At 51.4% G+C, this 19,336-nt stretch overlaps 1 protein-coding gene across 18 annotated transcripts in view; it reads left to right on the top strand.

The window, feature by feature from the left end:
• Positions 1–19,336, top strand: part of NPHP4 (nephrocystin 4) — a 53,765-nt gene that overhangs the window by 11,933 nt on the left and 22,496 nt on the right. For 17 of the 18 annotated variants that reach the window (XM_080563817.1, XM_080563808.1, XM_080563824.1 and 14 more), the window contains 18 exons: positions 1,201–1,383; positions 2,257–2,386; positions 5,613–5,659; positions 6,718–7,019; positions 7,163–7,354; positions 7,999–8,186; positions 9,539–9,699; positions 10,304–10,484; positions 12,624–12,752; positions 12,884–13,083; positions 13,157–13,383; positions 13,589–13,778; positions 14,083–14,163; positions 14,282–14,438; positions 14,855–14,940; positions 16,073–16,158; positions 16,590–16,761; positions 18,221–18,400. In XM_080563817.1, the coding sequence (XP_080419943.1) occupies positions 1,201–1,383; positions 2,257–2,386; positions 5,613–5,659; positions 6,718–7,019; positions 7,163–7,354; positions 7,999–8,186; positions 9,539–9,699; positions 10,304–10,484; positions 12,624–12,752; positions 12,884–13,083; positions 13,157–13,383; positions 13,589–13,778; positions 14,083–14,163; positions 14,282–14,438; positions 14,855–14,940; positions 16,073–16,158; positions 16,590–16,761; positions 18,221–18,400 (2,892 nt within the window). The remainder of the gene's footprint in view (positions 1–1,200; positions 1,384–2,256; positions 2,387–5,612; positions 5,660–6,717; positions 7,020–7,162; positions 7,355–7,998; positions 8,187–9,538; positions 9,700–10,303; positions 10,485–12,623; positions 12,753–12,883; positions 13,084–13,156; positions 13,384–13,588; positions 13,779–14,082; positions 14,164–14,281; positions 14,439–14,854; positions 14,941–16,072; positions 16,159–16,589; positions 16,762–18,220; positions 18,401–19,336) is intronic. The other variant, XM_080563815.1, reaches the window with a different exon arrangement.

Here is a 19,336-nt window from a genome sequence, read left to right as displayed (position 1 = left end):
CAAAACGGGGAAAATGGATATTTTGAAAAGTGGCATGTGTGTGCCAGGCCGAAGGGATTTAAAATTTGTATTGACTGGGGGAGGAGAAGCAGAGAGGAGCTGTGCCATCGGAAGTCAGGTGTTGAATTCACCTCGCTTAAAAAGCTGAAACCTGAGGACCTGCGGAGATGGGGATCCAGGTGCTTGGCCGTGCCGTGTCCCTGCAGTGCCAGACCCATGTGGGCCCGCGGTGCTCCCCGCCGGGGGGCACGCGTCCACCCTGCCATCGCCCCCGCTCCCTCTGCCCTTCCTGTGTGCACTTAATCCCAGAGCCGATTGCGGGGCCATAATTAGCAGCCGGCAGGGAGCTGTGGGAGTGATTTCAGGTGCTGGTGGAGAGCTGCGAGTTCGGTTTGGTGCCTGTCTGTCCATTTCCCTCGGTTTAAGGGGAGGCTGCTGAGGCGTTGGGGTAAGTGGAAGCCTTCGGCCTCTGCTTAGCATAGGTTTCCTGTCTTTGAGGAGCAGATGGCCAAAAATCCGTCATTTAGTGCAGCTATTTGGGTGAGAGGGCTGCAGCGTAATGGGTGCTGTGTCCTTGTGGAGACCTGATTACCTGCTGAACAGGGGCGAGTTCTTGTCCTGTGGAGCATTGTCCTGGTTGTTATGGCAGTGGCGATGATAAATTCCCAGTCAAGTCTGCTAGCTCTTATGTTTATCTTGCTGGGCTGAAAATGTTCATCTGGAGGCAGACAGTGGCCAAGGAAAAGACTTGCTGCAGAAAAGGAGGGGTGGCATTGTCTTTATTTATCCCAGCCTACATGGGCTAAATATATACAGAGGACGAAAAAACTCTAGTATTTTTGAAAAGCATTTTATTGTGTTTTGCTGATCCATAATATGGAGGTATAGTCCTTTGTGTAATTTTGTAAAGGGATAAGGTACAATTACCTTGAGTGTGATTGCCTAGCCTTCTGCAAGTGTAGCATGCAGGGAAGGGAATCATTTCAGTGATACGCTTGTTAAGCTGGGAGAGAGCAGACAAAAACAAAAGGTACTCAAGGAGGAAGAATGGTGCAATAATTACAGCGAGAAAGCAGGATTCATACCTGCGTGCAGCTGTGGCCGAAATGTTGTGTTTAACCTTGAATGGATGAAGTCATTTAGAAAGGTCCTGTTCCTGCCTGCCTTCCCGGAGCTGACCGTGTCCCGTGTGCCCCGCAGGCCGAGGCCGGCAGCGCCCTGGGTCCGGCGGCCGACATGCACGCGGTGCGGTGGGCGCTCTGGAGCCCCTTCCTGGGCACCGACTCCTCCCCGGTGGTGCTGCCCCTGCGTGGTGGTGCTTGCCGCAGCCCCGGCCAGGCCTTGGTCTTCAGGGCCCCTGCTGACAGCGAGAGCTCCGAGGAGGTAAGGGATGCTGCTCCGAGGGGGTAAGGGACGCCGCTGCCTCTCCCTCTGCACCACAAATGCCCTTGAACACCCCGAAGGCTTTCCCAGACAGGCTTTCCATTACTAGAACCTTTCCAAGTGCCCGGGTGATGGGGAAGCTTTTTGCAAGTCTGAGTGAATAAAGAGTCATGCGAAAAGGAAGATAACAGCCCTCCACCCCTTGCCCGTGCACATGAATACTTGTATATACTGCACTTAGTGTCAAGCACTGCTTCGCTGTAAGCACGCGATGGAGCCGGTGCAGAGCTGGTCAGCACACTTACTTATTGCGATGCTTCTCAGAGGCCTCCGTGACTTGAACCGCTTTATTCTGAGCGATGTACATGCAAATGAAAAGAGGAAGGCCTTGCTCCAGCATGTTCATAGTTTATCAGTAAAAGTAAGTTACTGCTCAGGTTGAGACCTCGCAGAGGAGAGTCACAGAGATGTGTTCAGAACTGTTAGTGTTGAACTGCACTGGTTGCTCTCTGCTGCAGACAGACGGGTGCCTACATAGCTTGCTCTGTTGAAGACTGGGTTATTCATGTACACAGTTTGGGGGGAAAGGCAGAGCACCTGTGCCTGCACTGCAGCGTGCTTTTAAGTAGCTGATGGCTGTGTGCGTGTTCTTCACTCAGAGGAATCTGATACCTGGGGTGGCTGCAGGCAGAGTTTGCAAGTGTTGGTGTGCAAGGGCACGGGTGTCTGGGAGCTTACAAACCATGCTGGCTGTGCCTGCATCTTGCAGCGTGGTTCTTCTGGCAGCAGGGGGAGGGAACTGGGTCCGCTTTCAGAGGTATGAGTATGTATGTATCAAGCCTTCTCTAAAAGTATTTAATTTCAAATATTCAGGTGAAGCTAGTTGCATCTGGTACTGTCCAATTCCACGTTTCCACTGATTCAGAAGAAAATCTTGCAACTTCTACAGATATCTCAAGTAAAGCCAGGAAAGAGTCAGAGAAGCCTCCTACACCATCTCTGAGTGAGTGTTTTCCATGTTGGTGACATTTAAAATATAGAGTGTAGCACTGGTATCTGATCAAGAGAAAAAACAAACTTCACGTGACTTTCAGTGAACAAGTTTATGAATTACTGTAGTGAATGGAGTTTACATTGGTTTGGTTTCAGCTCTCACTTCTCCTTTTTACCTTCTGAAATTCACCTGTGATATTAGCACAGGGCCATGTGCAAGAATCGCACTAATTTGCGGTGTGCCACCAGCCCACCCCCATTCTGGTTCACTCTGACAACATTTGGGCTTCAGTGCTAAACCACCAAAAACTCCTGGAAGGGCCTCGCAGCCTCACCAGCAATGCGTTGCTCCCTGCCAACACTTACTTATCTCTTTGAAATCATAATCCTTCCAGATGGTTGAGGACAGAAGAGGTGTCAATTATAGGCTGAGTAATAAATAATCTCGTTGAGCTGCAGTTCCTAGAGCGTGACAGCAACACACGTTTAATCAGCACACACCTCTAACGCAAGGGGTTCTGTGCCAGTGTTGAGCTGGGAAAAACCAGGCTGCGTGTGTGTGTGTATGTATGCATATATATAGTACGGGAGTGCCAGATGGTAGGATTCTCAGCACCGATCTATGTCTTTTGGAATTAAAAAAACTTCCTTTGATTTGGGAATGGAGTTTGGTCAGTACCCAGTGCTCTTGGAGACCTGCTCCAGTTCACACTGCTTTGTTTCTCTCAGCTCTCCCCTTTCCTGATCAGTGGGAAGAAACCCATAGATCTGTTTTAATCTGTGCTTTCCACCCCACAAGGTAGGACTGGGAGCAAAATAGGCCTGTACAAGTTTTCTTATTTGTCCATTCTGGAGCAATTTGATGTTCCCCTGTGTGCTCTGCTGAGGAGGGTGCTCCTCTTCCACTGAAAGCCTCTCAGCTCCCTTGTTTTTAATCTTTTTCAATTTATCTATGGATGTGCAAACCAGATTGCTCTCAACTTAACTGCCTGTTTAAACATCAATATGTGAGTTTATTACCTTATTAATGGGGTGTTGTTACTGAAGTCTATAGGACCGTTTGTGCTTGAGGGACTGCCAGAAAAGTCATCTGTTAGTAAATGTTTTGCTGTACAGACAAGTGCCAGTTTTAACCGTGTAATTGCCTGCTCAAGCAGCCAGGCTGTGTCAAATGACTGCGGGGTTCCCTCTGAATATTTCGTGAGCTCACAGGGCTCCTTTGGTGAGCCTAGCAAGGCTGCAGCTGCCAGACGGGATGGAGCACGCTGGCTGCAGGTCGGGCGATACAGTTGGCGTGGGAGCTGCACGGTCGGTCCTGCGCTCGGCTCCGGAGCTGCGTCGCCTCCACGAGATGGCAGTGGCACCATGGGTTTGCCGTGGGAAATCCCTGACCCACATCCAGCTTCGGGCTTGCTGCCTCTGGGGCTGTCTTTGCTAGTTTAACGGGCTTTAAAGCAGAAATCTTTGAGGGTAGAATTAAGAGGTTTAGCTCGGTGTTGGAGTTTGCTGGGATACGCTGGATTAGGCTGCCATTGACATTGCTCTGAGGCTGTTCTTTTCCTGATGTTGCTTGAAAGATCTCTCTTGAATGCATTTCAGCTGGTATCAGTCAGTTCGGTGAACTGCAGCATGGTGAAAGGAGAAGTCTGGCTGAATGTGGTCTGACAGTGACCCTCTGTGCCCATGCTGGAGGTGCTGGGCTGCCTGGACACGTGAGAGCAGCGTGCTCGGGGCATCCTGAACGCGTTCCCCCCTTCTCTGGGGGATGGCCCCAGCTCCCCTGCGGCAGTGGCTGCATCTTCAAGATTTCTTGATCCCGGCTTCCCCACCAAAAGCAAATGGCTTTGGAGGTTGGTTATGTGGTCAAGTGGCAGAAATGTTGAACAAAAGCTGGTGGCTGTGTGCTCTGACAAGGACCCTGGGCACGCAGCTGGCATGCGGCCCTTTGTCCTGCAGCGTGCCCGGAGGTGCATTTGTAAGGTTTGGCGTGGGAGTTGTGGCCCCACGGCCACTGCTCCTTTACTCCTGTGCACTGGCTGGGATGCAGTCAGTTGCCTCTGCTCTGCAGGTTAACTCAGCAGCAGCACTGTTTAAGTGCTTGGTAGCTCCTGGGACAGGTAGTTTGCTGTGATCAGAGCTGGTGCTTGCCTTACCTGTTTAGGACATTCACAGCAATTGTAAGCTCACAGCTGCACTTAAAGAGACCTGCGAGGCCAGGTCCGTTCTTGTGACAGCCGCTGGGACGAGTGGTGCTGCCAGCAGCCCACAGCACTGGTCCTGGAGCCGTGCAGTGAGCCCAGCAGCTCCCCAGGAGGCCATGACACCCATTTTTGACAGAGCCTGGCAGCTTCTGTGGGTGTTTTTTCCCCTGGGATGGGATGGAGCAGGAGGTTTGTCCTGTAGCGTTTACAGGACGGTGCAAGCAGCTTAACAGTGTGTGCGGCTAAGACCACGGTCGAACAGATGGGCTGGAAAACCTTCTGCTGTACTGACAGCTCTAGTGCCCCTTGTACTTCTGCGCACGGTCGCTTAAACAACAGCCAAAGTCATTGTAATTGAGGGAAAACATTATTTTTGACATAAGGGAAACAGGGCAATTTCCGTTGGACAATAGTCAGAATGAAATAGCTGAAATATATGTGGTCGAGAAAGCAAAATAAAGTCCCAACGTTGCCAGAAAACATCTGTGTTCCTTGTCTGCTGTAAAGGATTTGCTGCTTACTGGAACAGCGAGTTCATCTGTGCCAGCAAGCGAGCAGACCAGCCAAATATAAACACAGTAAAACTCATACTGTTTCAGGGCATGAATGTACGAACAGATGAAAGTAGTGACAAGAAATAATGGAGGAGCTATGAAAACCTTAAGTATCCTAAAAACTTTCACGTCTCATTAAGCAATCCACTTAGCCAGTGCCACATGGCTTTAAGGGAAACTGCAGCACTGTCTAGAGATGGAGGAGCTGCGTTTTACAGCAGGAAAACTCTCCCTGGCAGATTTAGCCTAATTCCCAGCAAAATAACTGATGAATCTGGAGATGGGCTACATGTTCCCGCGCCAGGTAGCACTCTTATTGGAAAAATAAGGCAAGCAGGGGGTTGAGAGGCAGCAGGCCACCTTGCTGAGCTGGTTCCATCCCTGCAAAATAGACCGTGGTGAGGGCTGGGCTGGATGCGGGTGCAGCAGACTCGGGCTGGGCGACGGCTTCAGCAGAGCATCTCCTTGTGCCTCTCCGCAGGTCTGCCCTCCCCGCTGCGCCTGGCGGCCTCCCCACGGGGACCAGGGGTAAGTGCTGCCCTGGGGGCCTTGTGCTGCGCATGGGCCGTGCCGCGGGGACCAGCCGGAATGTGGGGCAGGTCGTGGGGTGGGGAGCCCAGGGGCACGGCCCCAAGGGTGGCTCCTCCGATCCACGCAGACCACTGGTGCTGGAGCAGAGGAATTTTAAAATATGTACCCCTACTACTTTTTTTTTCATAATTTGTTACTGGTAATGCTAATGAAGATTGTTACCTTGGTATGTTTGTTTTGTGGAGATTTTCTTCCCCTGAAGCCGTGCTGTGCAAGCCCTGCTGGGTGTGTGCCTTGCCTGCGCGGTTGTGTTGCTGAGCTGTGTGGGCACTGGCAGCAGCCAGCGGCATTTCCACATCACGTAATGTGGTCCAATTGCTGAGAACATGCTCAAAGTCCTGTTAACTGCTCATTTTCAGGGCTGCCAGGGCCAAGTAACACCAAAAATGCGGCTAAAATCCACTTTCGCAGAGGGAACAAAACAAATTCTGCACATAATTTGCTGGGCAGAATTTTCTGAGCTGTTTTCACACCCCAAATACCTTTTTAAGGGCTGGTCTGGTTTTTGATAACCCAGATTTGCTGGGCACTATTGTCCACGGTACGTTCTGACAATGATTTCTTCACAGAGAGCTATCAGGATTTAAGATGAGCTATAAATACTGAAATCTCTGGTTTTTGTATCTTGATGCAGGGATCAGTGCACACAAATATTTTTGATGAAATGAAATGCTTCATAGGACTGCATTGAACTCTTTGATCTTTCTACTGCATTTTCTTATTCCTCCCTTTGCAAGAGAAAGCACAGCACAGCAGCTAAAGCAAAAAGCAGAGGTGTGAACCCACAGGCAGCCAAGCTGTGCCGCTTCTAAGCAGAGCAGAGATGCTGCTGAGCCAAATCTCAAAGCAAACAGCATTTGAACTGCACGGACTGCTTGAAAATAAGTGCTTTCTGGCCCACCTAGCCCGTGGAGACTTCTTGCAGTGCTTGCAGCGTCATGGTGTTTTTTCCCTGGGCAGTGCCAGCATGCTCACAGTATCTTTTTCCTTTCCAGTTGTCGCTCTCTGAGCTCTTGGCCTCGCCGTGCGGTAAGGGCGAGCCCCCTCTGCCGCGGAGCAGCAGCGCCCCGGTGCCCCGGCCCCGCGGGACACCACGGGACACCCGCATGCTCAGAGCCCCCGGCACCGCTCGTGCCAAGCCTGCTGTGCCCTGGCACGTGGCAGGGATCACGCACCTGGAGGCCGACCTGCACCCCGGCTCCCCGGACCTGGACCCCTCCGGCAGCGAGCAGCTGCGGGAGCTGCCCTTCGCGCCCGCCCAGGCGCCCATCGTGGCCGTGGGGCTGCCGGCAGGCAGGTGGGGCTCTGACGGTGCTGGGGGGGTGATGCCGTGGCGGGGCTGAGCAGCCTCTCCGGGCACCGCAGCACGCTGAGCGTGCCAAGGGAGGGCCTGGGTTTGGGTGGTCATTATTGCAGAACTCAACCCCGTTTCTCTGCCAGCTCCAGCACCGTGTGCTCTCGTGCTTCCCTGGCGCTCCTGCATGCCTCTGGCTTTCCAGAAATCCTGGACTGCAACAAGGAGCCTGTGGAGATTGCAGAGCCCCTGGACCCCACGAGCTTCAGTCCTCAGCTGGAGGAAGCTGATGCTCTGCAGAGCAATGAAATAATCCTGCAGTTCCTTGCTTTCAGTAGGTAAGATGCCAAGCCTTCGGGGTGTGGTCTGCAGGTGGATTTGAGGTGCCTTTCAGGAGAGAATCCCTCCCCAAAATTGTCCACGAGCTGCTTTCATGCTCGAGCAGGAGAAGCCCTTGTCAGTGTGCTGCTTCTCCCAATGCCTGCCATGGAAGCAAAGCCCTAGAGAGCTTTAAAACAACATTATTGTTCTTTTAAGGCACTCTTAAAACACATTCCATTTTTTTGTTGTATACATTAGCCACAGTGTGACATGAAACCAGTTAATGCAGGATTTCTACTTAAATGCATATCACATTGAGAAGCTGAGTTTGGAAAGCCTTTCTGTGAGGGTGGTTTTATCCTGCCAAGGCGCTGCTCACAGCTCTTCTATAGATGGCAGCGCACTGTGCAAAGGTAAAATGCTACTTTTGCTTGGCTCTTCCATCACAGCATATGGTAGAAGACAGCTGGAATTATGAAGCTTTTGGAAAGCAAAGGCAAACCATATGCCTGCTGTCTTCAAAGAAGTCCAAATACTTTTGATAATACTGATCTTCTCTTGTTCTTCTGCTTCTTGGTGGGTGACAAATGCACGAGAAGCTTATGATCAGGAGGAAGCGCTGTGTTACAGGCCAACCAAACCCACTCTTCTCTTGCTCAAGGGCTCCTCAGGATGGAGTGGAAGGGACGTGGCCCAGGACCGTGTTCCTCACCTTCCAGTTCTACCATTTCCCACCGGTCACCACACCACGTCTGCAGCTGGTTGACATGGACAGCGAGAAGGCAGCCAGGTCAGCTGCACCGCCTCAGCTCCTTGTCCGGATCAACAAAGATGGGACTCCACGCACTGGTGAGATCTGGTCCTGACATCCTTTAGCATCCTCGTGTGGCCTTTCCTCTTCAGGATTGAACAGGAGGCGTGTGAGAGGGTGGAAGGAGGAGTGGGAGGAAGATTGCACTGTCTAGGCAAAAGGGTTGGTTGTGCAGTTAAAAGGCAGCGTATTTGGGCACAAGATATAGCGGGCGCAAGGCAACGAGTCTTTTCATGCACTTCATGCACAGATTCAGAGCTGAGCTGGGCACGTGTAGAAAGCCCTGCAAGCTGCCATCGCTTGCTGAGGGTGTACACAGAGACCCAGGTGCTCTGGGAAGCGTGCTGCCCCAAAGGGGGAGCAACCGGAGGTGCTGGAAGGCAGAGCAGCCTGCCGGCCCTGAGCAAGCTGGCCAGCCAGGCTGTGAGTTTGCTTCTTGTGTTGCCTGCCTTGTGCCTTCCTCAGAAGCATGTGATGCTCACGTCAGGAGATGATGTGCCTGGTTTGAAGGCCTGCGCATGTTTATAAAGCACTGAATTCTCATTGTTCACCAGACCTTGCCCAGGGGCTTATCAGTCCTGAAGTCTTACTGCCGTTTCACGTGGTCCTTCGCAGGGTTCATCAGTAAACTTTTGTGTGTGTATGGGCTATGCTATTATGTTACTGTGCGAGGAATAGCCACCTGGGAGGTTTAAACAACATTTACTGGTTCAAGTGGCATTTCTGTCAATCAGATTGAGGCTTGCCTCCAGGCCAAGGGAATGGACTGCTATCTGCTTTAGTAGCAAACCTCTATTAGTTTATGTGGCACATAATTAAAAATGTTCAAAATGTCAAACCATGAAGTAAAACATCAATAAGTATTGGTGACATGATTCAGACATCTAGACTGCTGACTCCAGCTGTAGTTAAGTACATTTAAAAAGATATGCAGCACATTAAAACGAAGTGCCTAGCATAATCTAATCTGATTCTCTGAGCAGAATGCTTTCTTTTCTTTCTTTTTGTGTCTCATTAAATTCTGGTCCCAAGGGACACTGAGCAGTTTCAGTTGATGAAGCTCCTTCTCCATCTGGAGTTATTAATGGTAATGAGAGAGGTCTGTACAGACTGAGCGTTTCTGTGCAGGGGGTCATTCCGAGGGTGAACCTGGTTACTAATTTGACTGATGGGTTTATTAAGTTGAAAGCGCACTGCACAGGAGAGGAGGGGTCTGGGTGCTGAGGATGGGTGATGTGGGTCCAGTTTCTGTTGCTTGATGCACGGGGCTCCTGGATTTCCTTGCTCCCCATGACAGTGAGCTTGTGAGCAGGCGGGGCTCACCGGTCCTGGCTCTTGCAGGCACAGCCTCTTGGATTTGGTTTTCATCACCACGATCCGTTTCCTGCAGGAGCTCCGGGGCTGCAGCTGAAGTACATGGTGGATCCTGCCTTCCTGAAACCTGGGGAACAGCGCTGGTTTGTGCGCTACCTGGCTGACCACAGCCTTCAGATTGACATCTGGGATGGAGACTCTTTGCTTCTTGTTGGGTCTGCAGCAGTTAAGTTGAAGGTATAGAGCCTTTTTTGTTAAGTCTTAACGGCTGCTAACAATGAAGGAGAACTTCTGCTTAGAATGCAGGATTTTTAAGGAAGAGTCCTGACTTTTTTCTGTCCTGTGTAGAGATGCTGTTAGATTACCCTCGAGTCTTTAGTAATCAAGTTTTTATCAGCCACTCTGTTTAACTGAGACTGATGTCAATCTGACAAGCCTGTAATCACAGGATTTGTCATCTTATCCTTGAAAGCGATGGCAAAGCATTAACTTTCTTCCCTGGAACTTCTGCAGTATGCTAGGGCTTACTGGATAAAAAAATTAAAGCAGACCTAGGAAATGCAGAAACATCTTTATCCAGATCTTTTAATCTCTCAGATCTGAGTTGCCCTAGTAACTAGTTACCCTAATGCCTAGCTGTTATCCTTTGGGGAGCAGCTGCAATGGAACAGTTCCACCTGTGGCAGCCTGTGAAGGAAATGCATCTGCTGCTGCTGTGAGCGGGAGAGGGGTCCTTGTGCCAGGGCTTCCCGCAGACCTGGGAGCGCGGCAGCATCTGTCCATGCTCTGGCTGGGGGCCACAGGGGGGTGGGTGCTGCCCTGTCCTTGCTTTCTTCTCCAGCCCCTGCTGCGCCAGGGCCGGCTGGCCGTCAGGACCCTCCACGAGCTGGAGGTGGCAACCACGGAGTACGAGCAGGATGCGGTGGCAGTGAGCAGGGACGCGCTGTGGCACGGAGCGGTGCGGCCCGTGGACGTCCGCGTGGCAGTGAGGGGTCGCCTCCACCTCTGCCTGGCCAACGTGGGTAAGAGCACTGCCTGGCGTCCCTCCGAGCCCCTTCCTGGCTGTGCTGACAGGACACGATGCCTAGCTGGAGCACGTGGCTCTGTAGCTGTGTTTTGAAGTCCGGCAGTCGGTAGCAGAACTGAGCTAGAAGCCACTGTGGCAGCCTTTGCTTTGGTCTCTGGTGATGCTGGTGATAGCGTGCAGGTGTCTCTGCGCAGTAGCAGACAGCTCGTGGATGGACCAGCTGCAAACCTGCAGGTGGAGGGTTTAGGGTAGAGGCCACCTCTTGGTGGTCTTTAAACTGCTTCTGACCCCATGATCTTAGAACCTCGACGTGGTGCAGCTCTGGCAGCGCAAAGCAGCGGGCACTTGGCTCAAAGTCTCGCTGTGGGCCTCCCTTTGGTTGGTCTCCCAGATTTTGCCTGTGACTGGGGAAGGCAAAATCGGGATGTGCCCTGGTAGAGCTCTGACTCGGTGCTGGAGTGAGCTCCCGGGCAGCGGAGCCACAGCCCCATCCCTGCATGTGGGCTCGGGGGATGCTGTGGAGGTGCTGTGATGCTCCTTGCTGTCTTACCCAGGGTAAGGCAGCTTTCAGGCCGATGGGATGGAAATGGTGACGCACAGACGGGTGCTAACAAATAGCATGGAGGAACAGGCGGCATGCACAAAGCTGTCCCTGTCAGAAAACTGAGCTTGTAGGGACATTATTCTTCCCAGAATGTACTGGGTACTTTTTTTATATTTAATTCACCATCCTATAAATGTGCAGTGACTCCAGGTTTTAAACTCTTATCTTCAGAAGAAAGATTAGCTCCATTATAAGATATCTTAAATTGTCATTTTCATACTTTGCCTGCAAAAGGACCATAAGCTCCTGGGAAGGAGAATCTGAGATCCACAACCCGAAGAGAGGTTTAACTCAAACCTGGCAAAAGAAGGGAGAACGAAAACACTGTTCCAGGACAAAAGCTGTCCTTTGATTTCTCTGCTCCCCTCCCCTTTTTTTGCCAAATTTATTTTCAAATTCAGAACAATGTCAGTAGGTTTCTGAGAGTTATTTATAAAACTTGGTCTAAGGCATTAAGTGGCAGAGCTGTTTTGTGGATGCGGTGGTGTTGATTGAGCTGTTTGGAGAAGCAGCATTCGGCCAAGGAACAGTATTTCTCATTGAAGCCTTCAGCTGAGGTGCCTGTCTTGCACTGAACGTATTTCAGGTGGCAATGTCACTTTGAAATCAGAATCTGTTGCAGAACAGGAATGCAGAATAATTGCAATTGGTGCTCCGAGTCCTGTCACACAGGTCAGAGCTGTGCCTTCTGGCCACCTGCTGTGGCTGCAGAAGCTCAGGTACTTCTGCTGAAACTTCACAAAATACAGATTGAAATTGGAGCTGGTTACAGAGGTCAGCGGTAAATCAGTCATGATGTCCCCATTGCTTTTTAGTAGGAAACAGCTCTGTCACTTACAGAAAAGATATATGGAGTGCAATAGCAGTAGGATTCCAGAGGGATCATCATAAAATGCAGAGAGCATTGTAAGCAACAAGATATTTGCTTCTGCCTTTTTTGTAAATTGTCTACAGAGATCTGCAGTGGGGATAAAATTTTCTAGTAGATTTTATGACAATTTAAGAAATTTATGACAATATAAGGAAAAAGAAGTGGGAAAGTTATTTTCTGATGAATCCTTGTGGGTGAGTCTGTGCTGACTGTCTTCTTTCCATGTTGGCCTGAGCTTGCTGTGTGCTTTTTTTGGAGTAGTGATGACCTGAGGGGGGAGCGGGGGGGGGGGGGGGGGATGCTCGTGGGGACAGGGCAGGCTCCAACACTGCCTTGTGCAAGGAGGAGCCGTCACCAGTCCTGCCTGCTCGGCGTTTGCTTTGCTCGGCCACCGCCTCCTGCTTGGTGGCAGTCCGCTGCTGCGCGCTGCTGGTGTCGGTCCTGGGCTGGAGCAGCCAAGGGGGAGGCTGGAGCAAGCGATCCCAGCTTGGCTTCGTGTCTCGGCTGGCAGCTGTACAGCAGGGGCTGCTGCTGGGGCTCCAGGGGGAGCATGGCAGGAAAGCCCTGCTGCAGGTGGGTGGGCATGGAGCCGGTCTGTGCGGAGGTGTTGCAGGGCATCCCCCAGAGATGGGGCTCACCCTGGTGTCTGTCTGCGGCAGGCCACCGCTGTGAGGAGACCCCGAGGATCCCAAGGCGCCCATCGCCATCGCGTGCCCGCCTGGTGCCCTCGCTGGACGGCGTCAGCAGCCTGCAGGGCGGCAGCTTGCTCTCCCTGCATGCCGGCAGCGGTGAGTCCTGCTGGGGTGGCTCAGCCTGTGCTGCCCCCGTGTCCCCAGCTGGCTGGGGTGGTGGGTGCAGCACGGGGACACTTCACACACACCCCCGTGCCACACCGGTAACCCAAGCTCTCTCCCTTCAGGTCCAAGGGTGTCGCGGGCACGCAGGCTGGCTGAGGTGGATGGCGAGCTGGCAGCCACGCTTTGTAGCCACCGGCCAGAGGTGAGCCCGGCCTCCCCGCGTGCCCCCTGCGAGGCTGCAGACGTCCGGCGGCGCAAGCTGCGGCGCATGGCGCTGGTGCGGCAGCAGGAGGATGCTGGCGGGAGCACGCCCCAGCGCACGGTGAGGGCAGGGGCCGGGGTGCCCTGGCAGGGCTGTGGTGGCTCTGGGCTCACTGTCCCCTTCCTCCCTGCAGGGCCGGCACGAGCAGTGCCTGCAGCGCTTGCGGGACCTGCAGGTGATCAATGCCTACCGGGAGCGTACCAAGAGCGAGAGCATCACCCAGATGCTCAGCCAGGCCATCACCGCCACCCACACTGTCTATGCCGTGCTGGGGACAGCTGAATTCTTCGAGTTTGCTCTGAAGAACCCCTACAGCGTCCAGCACACGGTGACGATCGAGTTTGACCACCCCGAGCTCAGGTAGGGGACAAAAGCCATCCCCCTGTGTGTGCTCACAGTGCCTGAGCTGGGGTCTGTCCCCACTGGCTGGGGGCCTGTTCTCACAGTCCCCTCCCCAGTTTGGTGCTGGATTCCCCTCCTGCCGTACATCCGGAGCAGAGGGATGAGGGGGTGGCACCCACTCCCATCCAGCTCTCACTGACAGCTCTGCCTCTCGCTCCTCCAGTGTCATACGGGACCCAAGGGAGTGGCGGCACTTCAAGGAGCTGACGAAGGCGGCTACACCGCTGGAAGAGGACATGTTCCACCTTCGTGATGACCTTAGGCCCCAGGTCTACCTGCGTCCCAAGGAGACCGTCCACATCCCGTTCAGATACCAGACGTTCTCGGCAGAGCCAGCTGTCGCAGCGGTGCTGGTATGCTGGGAGCTGTGCTGTGCTCAGGACCACTGCGTGCCCAGAGAGCAGAGTGAAGGGAGGCTCCCTCCTCCTCCCTGCAGGGCTAACCATCGTGCCAGCTGGCTGTAGTGCCCTGCCTCTTTTACCCCCATTTTGTGCTGTTTCTGGTAGGAAGCGAAGAATTGTATCCTTAATTGTTTCCCTCTGCTTTATTTTCTTATGTAGTGTAGGCCTGTTCTGGCTGCGTGGTAGAATTGCCAAGGAAATATTGATTACGTGTAGTGGGGCTTCATCCTGAGACAAACTGCCCTGTGTCCCGCAGGGGCCGGCGGGGCTGAGCGCCGGGGACGATGCAGCCACCACCTCCTGGCAGCCTGGGGCCATGCAGACGAAGCACATCCAGGTGGGAAGCAGGGGAACTTCGGGCTGTTGGCTGCCACAGCCTGGGAGCCGCGGAGGTGCGGTGCTGAGCCCTGGGAGGTATTTCCTTGCCTGCTGCTGAGCTGCTTCTCCCTTGGCAGGTCACCTTCCGCGTGAGCGGGGGGAAGCCCATCGCGCTGCTGCGGGTGAAGGTGGAACCCCGTCCCCACGTGGTGGACCAGACCTTCAGGTTCTACCACCCCGAGCTCACCTTCCTGAAGAAGGCCATCCGGTTGCCGCCCTGGCACACGCTGCCAGGTGACGCCTGTCCTACCGGGGGGACCGGGCTGCGCGGGGCTGGGGCTTGGAGCCTCTGTGGGAGGAGGGAATTAACCCAATTAGTGAGCCGGCGTTAATATGCAGGGCTCTGTTACCAGGAGGCCGCCTTGGAAGTGCGGGTGGCATCCAAGAGCAGATTTCTACCATCAGAGACAGTTTCTCTGCTTCCTTATGTCTTCAAGGCCTTTCATGATTTTTGTTGTGGCCTTGGGCTCCCCTGCTTGGTTTTTATCCATCTGCTTCTGTTGATTTATGCTTTGTTGAACCAGCGTGACCCGGTAGTTCTCTGGTAGCGTAACATAAGGGATTCTAGCTTACAGCTGCATGATAGTGTAGAGTAAAACATAAACAGAGAAAATGCTAAATATTGTTTCATCTGTCTTTCTCCTTCACAGGCGCTCCGGCAGGGATGCCGGGTGGGGAGCCGGAGATGTATGTTCGCTGCAGTGACCCTAACATAATTTGTGAAACCAAAAATATGGTACCGGTTACACTTAGACATCAGTTTGCCTTTTGTATCCTTCTGCTGTGGTTTGTTGTTTTAATCAGCAGATAAATGCCTTGCACCCATGGCAGCATTTCGATTTATCAGTCTATAGTAATGAAATACTGGCAGTGATTAAGCTGGAATTGCCCTTTATTCCCAATTAAAATGAGCTGCATTGTTTTTGCAGCTGAAGCCTAATGTTGTACCTTATCACATCATGCAGCAGCCTGTACTAGCTTGTCCTTTCGAGGAAATACTAAATTCAAAACACTGGTGAAAAGAAGCCTTTTGTCAAGGTGCTAGGTAGACATTTTCCCCTCTACTTGGGAGCATCCACACCTGCTGGCAGGCACGAGGTGCACTAGCAGCGTGTCTGCTGCGTGTGGGCAGCGAAGCTGCTGTCCGGCACTGGGCCACGTTTTCCTCTGATGCTTGGTGGAAAGGGGGATGTCATGGGAGATGTGTCTGTATACATGCACTGCCTGATGACTCCCTTCTGGTATGTTCCTGTAGAGCAAGTATTTCAAGACTAGTTCCAGCCCTTCTCCCTCCTGGGCTGGTGCAGACACTGAAAATCAATGCTGGTGATTTCCTTCCTTCATTACTCTTTGGCTCAAGCCCTAGAAGTTCTTCACCCAGAACTCATGCTGTGGTTCTCCCAAGAGCTGCTTTTGTTTTGCAGTTTCTAGCAAAGGTTTGAAGTTTGCAGGGCTTTCTTTTCTGCTGGTTGAGATAGAAATGAAAAAATAAATGTGTGCATATAAATGCAGATGGTAATGGAGGGTAGTTGCTAATTGCTAGTGCAGGAATACGTTTGTGTAGTAATTGGATTATGGCTTGTTAGAAAACTTGGGGAAAATTTGCCAAAATTTGATTACAGGTGCAGACCTGGAATGCTATAGTCATTTGTATCCTCTTTTGTAATTAAAAATACTGGAAGAGCTCAACCAAGCTGTATAATAATGTAATAACATAGGTTTTAACTAGGTCCTGAAAGCATCTGCTTTTGTAAGTGGGTTGGTAGTGGTTTTTTTTTCCCTTAATGGAAAGGAAACCCTGGAGTCCTCATTAGCTGGTTTGATCTCTAGGTTAGCTATTCTAACGATGCTCTGATTTCTGTATGCAGGGTCCCGGGGAACCACAGGACGTCTTCTTAAAAGTAGCTGGAGGACCAAGCCCACAGATCAAAAAATTCTTTGTTGCTATTTATACGTAAGTAGCAGAACCCAAAAAGGCAGAAGGAAACCCAGAGCACATGGCAGAGCAGGAGGGGTGTTTGTGCAGAGGTTTTCTTGCTCACTGTTCCCAGGCCCAACTTGCTTCCCTGACCAGCAGAGAGCTGGGCAGGAGGCATCCCGAAATACTTGTTTGCAGTTTATGGCTTTAATCTTTTTCTCTAAATAAGCTGTCTCCCATGGCTAGACCATTTGATGTGTGCAAGCTAATTCATTATCTCTGCATTAAATGTTAGTGTCGCATTAGCTTTAGGAATGGGTAGGACAAATTCTTCTGAAGACGCTTGCCCAGAGTTGGGTGTTGGCTTGGGGTAACGACGCTTGTCCCAGCAGAACCCTTTTGTGTTCAGTCCCACTGCTGTTTCGTTGCCCCTACCTCTGAGCGCTGCTCCGGTGTCGCCGCTGCAGGGACGCCTGGCTGGCCGCGCCGCTGCGCATCTGGCAGTTCTACCTGCACTCCCTGCAGCGCCTGGACGTCAGCTGCACCGCCGGGCAGCTCGCCCGCCTCGCCCTGCCGCTGCGCGGCACGCGGGCCCTCCGGAAGGTGAAGGCGTTCTCCTCGCATCCCCACGAGCTGAAGGTAACCCGGCTGCTGCCCTGGGCACCGTGCCGTGGGGGCAAGGCTTCTTGTCTGGGCTGAGGGGCTGTGAAATCCCACACGGCTCTGACGAGCGGTGGACTTGGCTGACAATCCCAGTGAAATACCCTCTCGGAAATGAAACGCATCCCGTTTGGAAATATGAACAATTCCTCTGCCAGAGAGTGTTGGTGATAATTACCTTTTGATTAAAGCTGCCATGTGTAGGATCATTGGTACAAAGTCCCAGAGGGCAAATTATCTGCATTAATGAGACTATCTGAAGACTAATAATTTCTTTAGAATTCATTTAGTTATAATTGAAAATGTGAATAACAAAAGGAACAAAAACTCCATTACTGTCCCATAAACAAAAGAAACAATCTTGACTCCTGAAGTCTGGAGAAAGGAATGAGTCCTGTAGAGCTGGGAAGTTTATTCACCGTAGGCATTTCTTGTCTGTTTTCTTTCATGATTTAGAAATCTGCTAGTAGCCTAAAAAGTGTCACTTTAATATGTCAAAGTCTTTTTGCTGTCTCAAGCAGGAAGCTCCAGCAACGAACATAGCCTGTCCTTCCCTCTGAGCAAGCCAGGCAGTTTGCTAATGCATATTGTACTGATAGCTCTCGCAGAAAAGTTTTTTAAGCAGCGGTAGGATTTTTACAAAGACTGATTATAAAAGGATGAGTATAACCCAAGGACCCTTGGCAGGCTTTCACATACCTCCCTTTGAAAGGGAGGAAGCATCAGAAACATCATGGTACATAACATGCAGGAAAAACAAAATCCACGAGGTCGGGGACTGCCTGCGCCCTGTGTTATGCCGGCACTGCACACTGGCCGTGCTGATGGCAGTGCATTTGATCCTGCAGCAACATCCAAAAGCAAGCAGTGAGGGTGAGGAAAGGTCCAGCCGCTGGAACAGTCACTGTTAACACCCATTTGAATGAGCGAAGCGCAGGTTGGTGTTGGCACAGAGGCTGTACCACAGCCAGTCCCAGTTTATTAGTGTAGGTGGGGTTAAATATTTGTGTCAGAGGTGCACTTTTTTTTAAAGTGTAATCAAATCTAATTTGTATTCCCAACTGGATGTTATGGGGGTGCAGATTTGCTCCCAGTTGTTGCTTGCCAAGGGGTGACAGCCTGTTTTTCTAAAATGTTCCTGTGATGATCTGCATCCAAGTTTGTCTTAATTTATTCCTCTGCTGCCTCTAAGGGAGGGGGTTTCTAAGGATGCTGGCGATAGCTGTGAGCAAAGCATCCCTGATGCCATCTCTTCTCATCTAGGACATCCTCTACTTTATTCTTTATGACATAGAGCATTATGAACCTGAGGTCTGAGGTGCTGGTGGGACCTTCTGATCATTCCTGTTGTGAGCAACAGACAGAGGGCCACTGCCAGCCTAAAAAGACGTTTGGCCACTGAGTTCTGCTGCTGCTCCATGGTGTTTGTTTTTTGCAGGTGGATCCAGAAGGAGTGTTTGTTCTGCCCCCGAATGGCGTCCTGGACCTGTATGTTGGCGTGAGGCCTCGGCGGGCTGGCAGCAGGTTCATCTACCTCAACCTGGTGGATGTGGAGTACCACCAGCTGGTGTCCTCCTGGCTGGTCTGCGTCTCCTGTAGGCAGCCTCTCATTTCTAAGGTATGGCAACTCTTGCAATGGACTGAGGGCCCAGCTGTGGACTGGAGGTCTCCATCCTGCCAATAATCTGGGGCTGTCTGCAACTTAATACTTTATTTACGACTATTTTTTTTGGTACTTGTCACCCTGGCATCTGCTTTTTCCTCCTTGTGTAAGGAAGGGCGTATGCCAGGTGCTGGGAAGCAGTCCTGTGGTATTATTGATCTCTGGATGAGTGCTTGGTCTTCTTGCAGACACTTCCATTATTTGGAACTGTCATGGGCAAGGATCATAAAGCCAATTTTTTTAAGAATTACTGACAGATTAGAGATTAACTGTCTTCTGAGTTACTCCTAAAGCAGCATTGCAGAATAACTCTGGAGCACTTGTCTTTACCTGCCAGAATTGCAAGAACGTGGTATTTCTGAACCTAGGCAAGAAACACTGACCTCTGGTAGAGCCAGAGGAATGGCTGTGATGAGGAGGATTTCCTTTTCTGTATGAGCTCTACCCATTCTTCCTGTTACTATTTCTATCTCCCCATTTCACTAAGGCACTGGAGCACACATTTAGCCCTCCAGTGCTTGAATAATCTCACTGAAGACCATCATAAAATATGTCAGACTGTTTTGAAGGTAATTCCATGCTGAGGAATGTCAACTCTGAAGTATACCCAGTTGTGAAATTAAAGTTACAGCATGCTGCTTTCTATTAGCACTGTGCTGGCTTAGGACTTTGCTCAAAGATAGAAAATTAGATTTCCTAGTTAATGTGTTCATTTAAAAAATGTTTTCCTGGAACACTCTGTACTGGGGGAAGTTAAGATCAGCATTTAAACTGATGCTGTGCTGCCCCTGATGAGTGCCAGCCCCTCTCCCTGTGCTCTGTCATGTTATCAGTATTAGCACTATGGCTATCCCTGTGGAAATAAATTAATTAGTTGGAGAATTAGTTGGC

The sequence above is a fragment of the Anser brachyrhynchus genome (genome assembly GCF_964034855.1).
Source record: "Anser brachyrhynchus genome assembly, chromosome: 21".
Taxonomy (NCBI): Eukaryota; Metazoa; Chordata; class Aves; order Anseriformes; family Anatidae; genus Anser; species Anser brachyrhynchus.
This window is presented reverse-complemented; position numbering and strand designations above follow the sequence as displayed.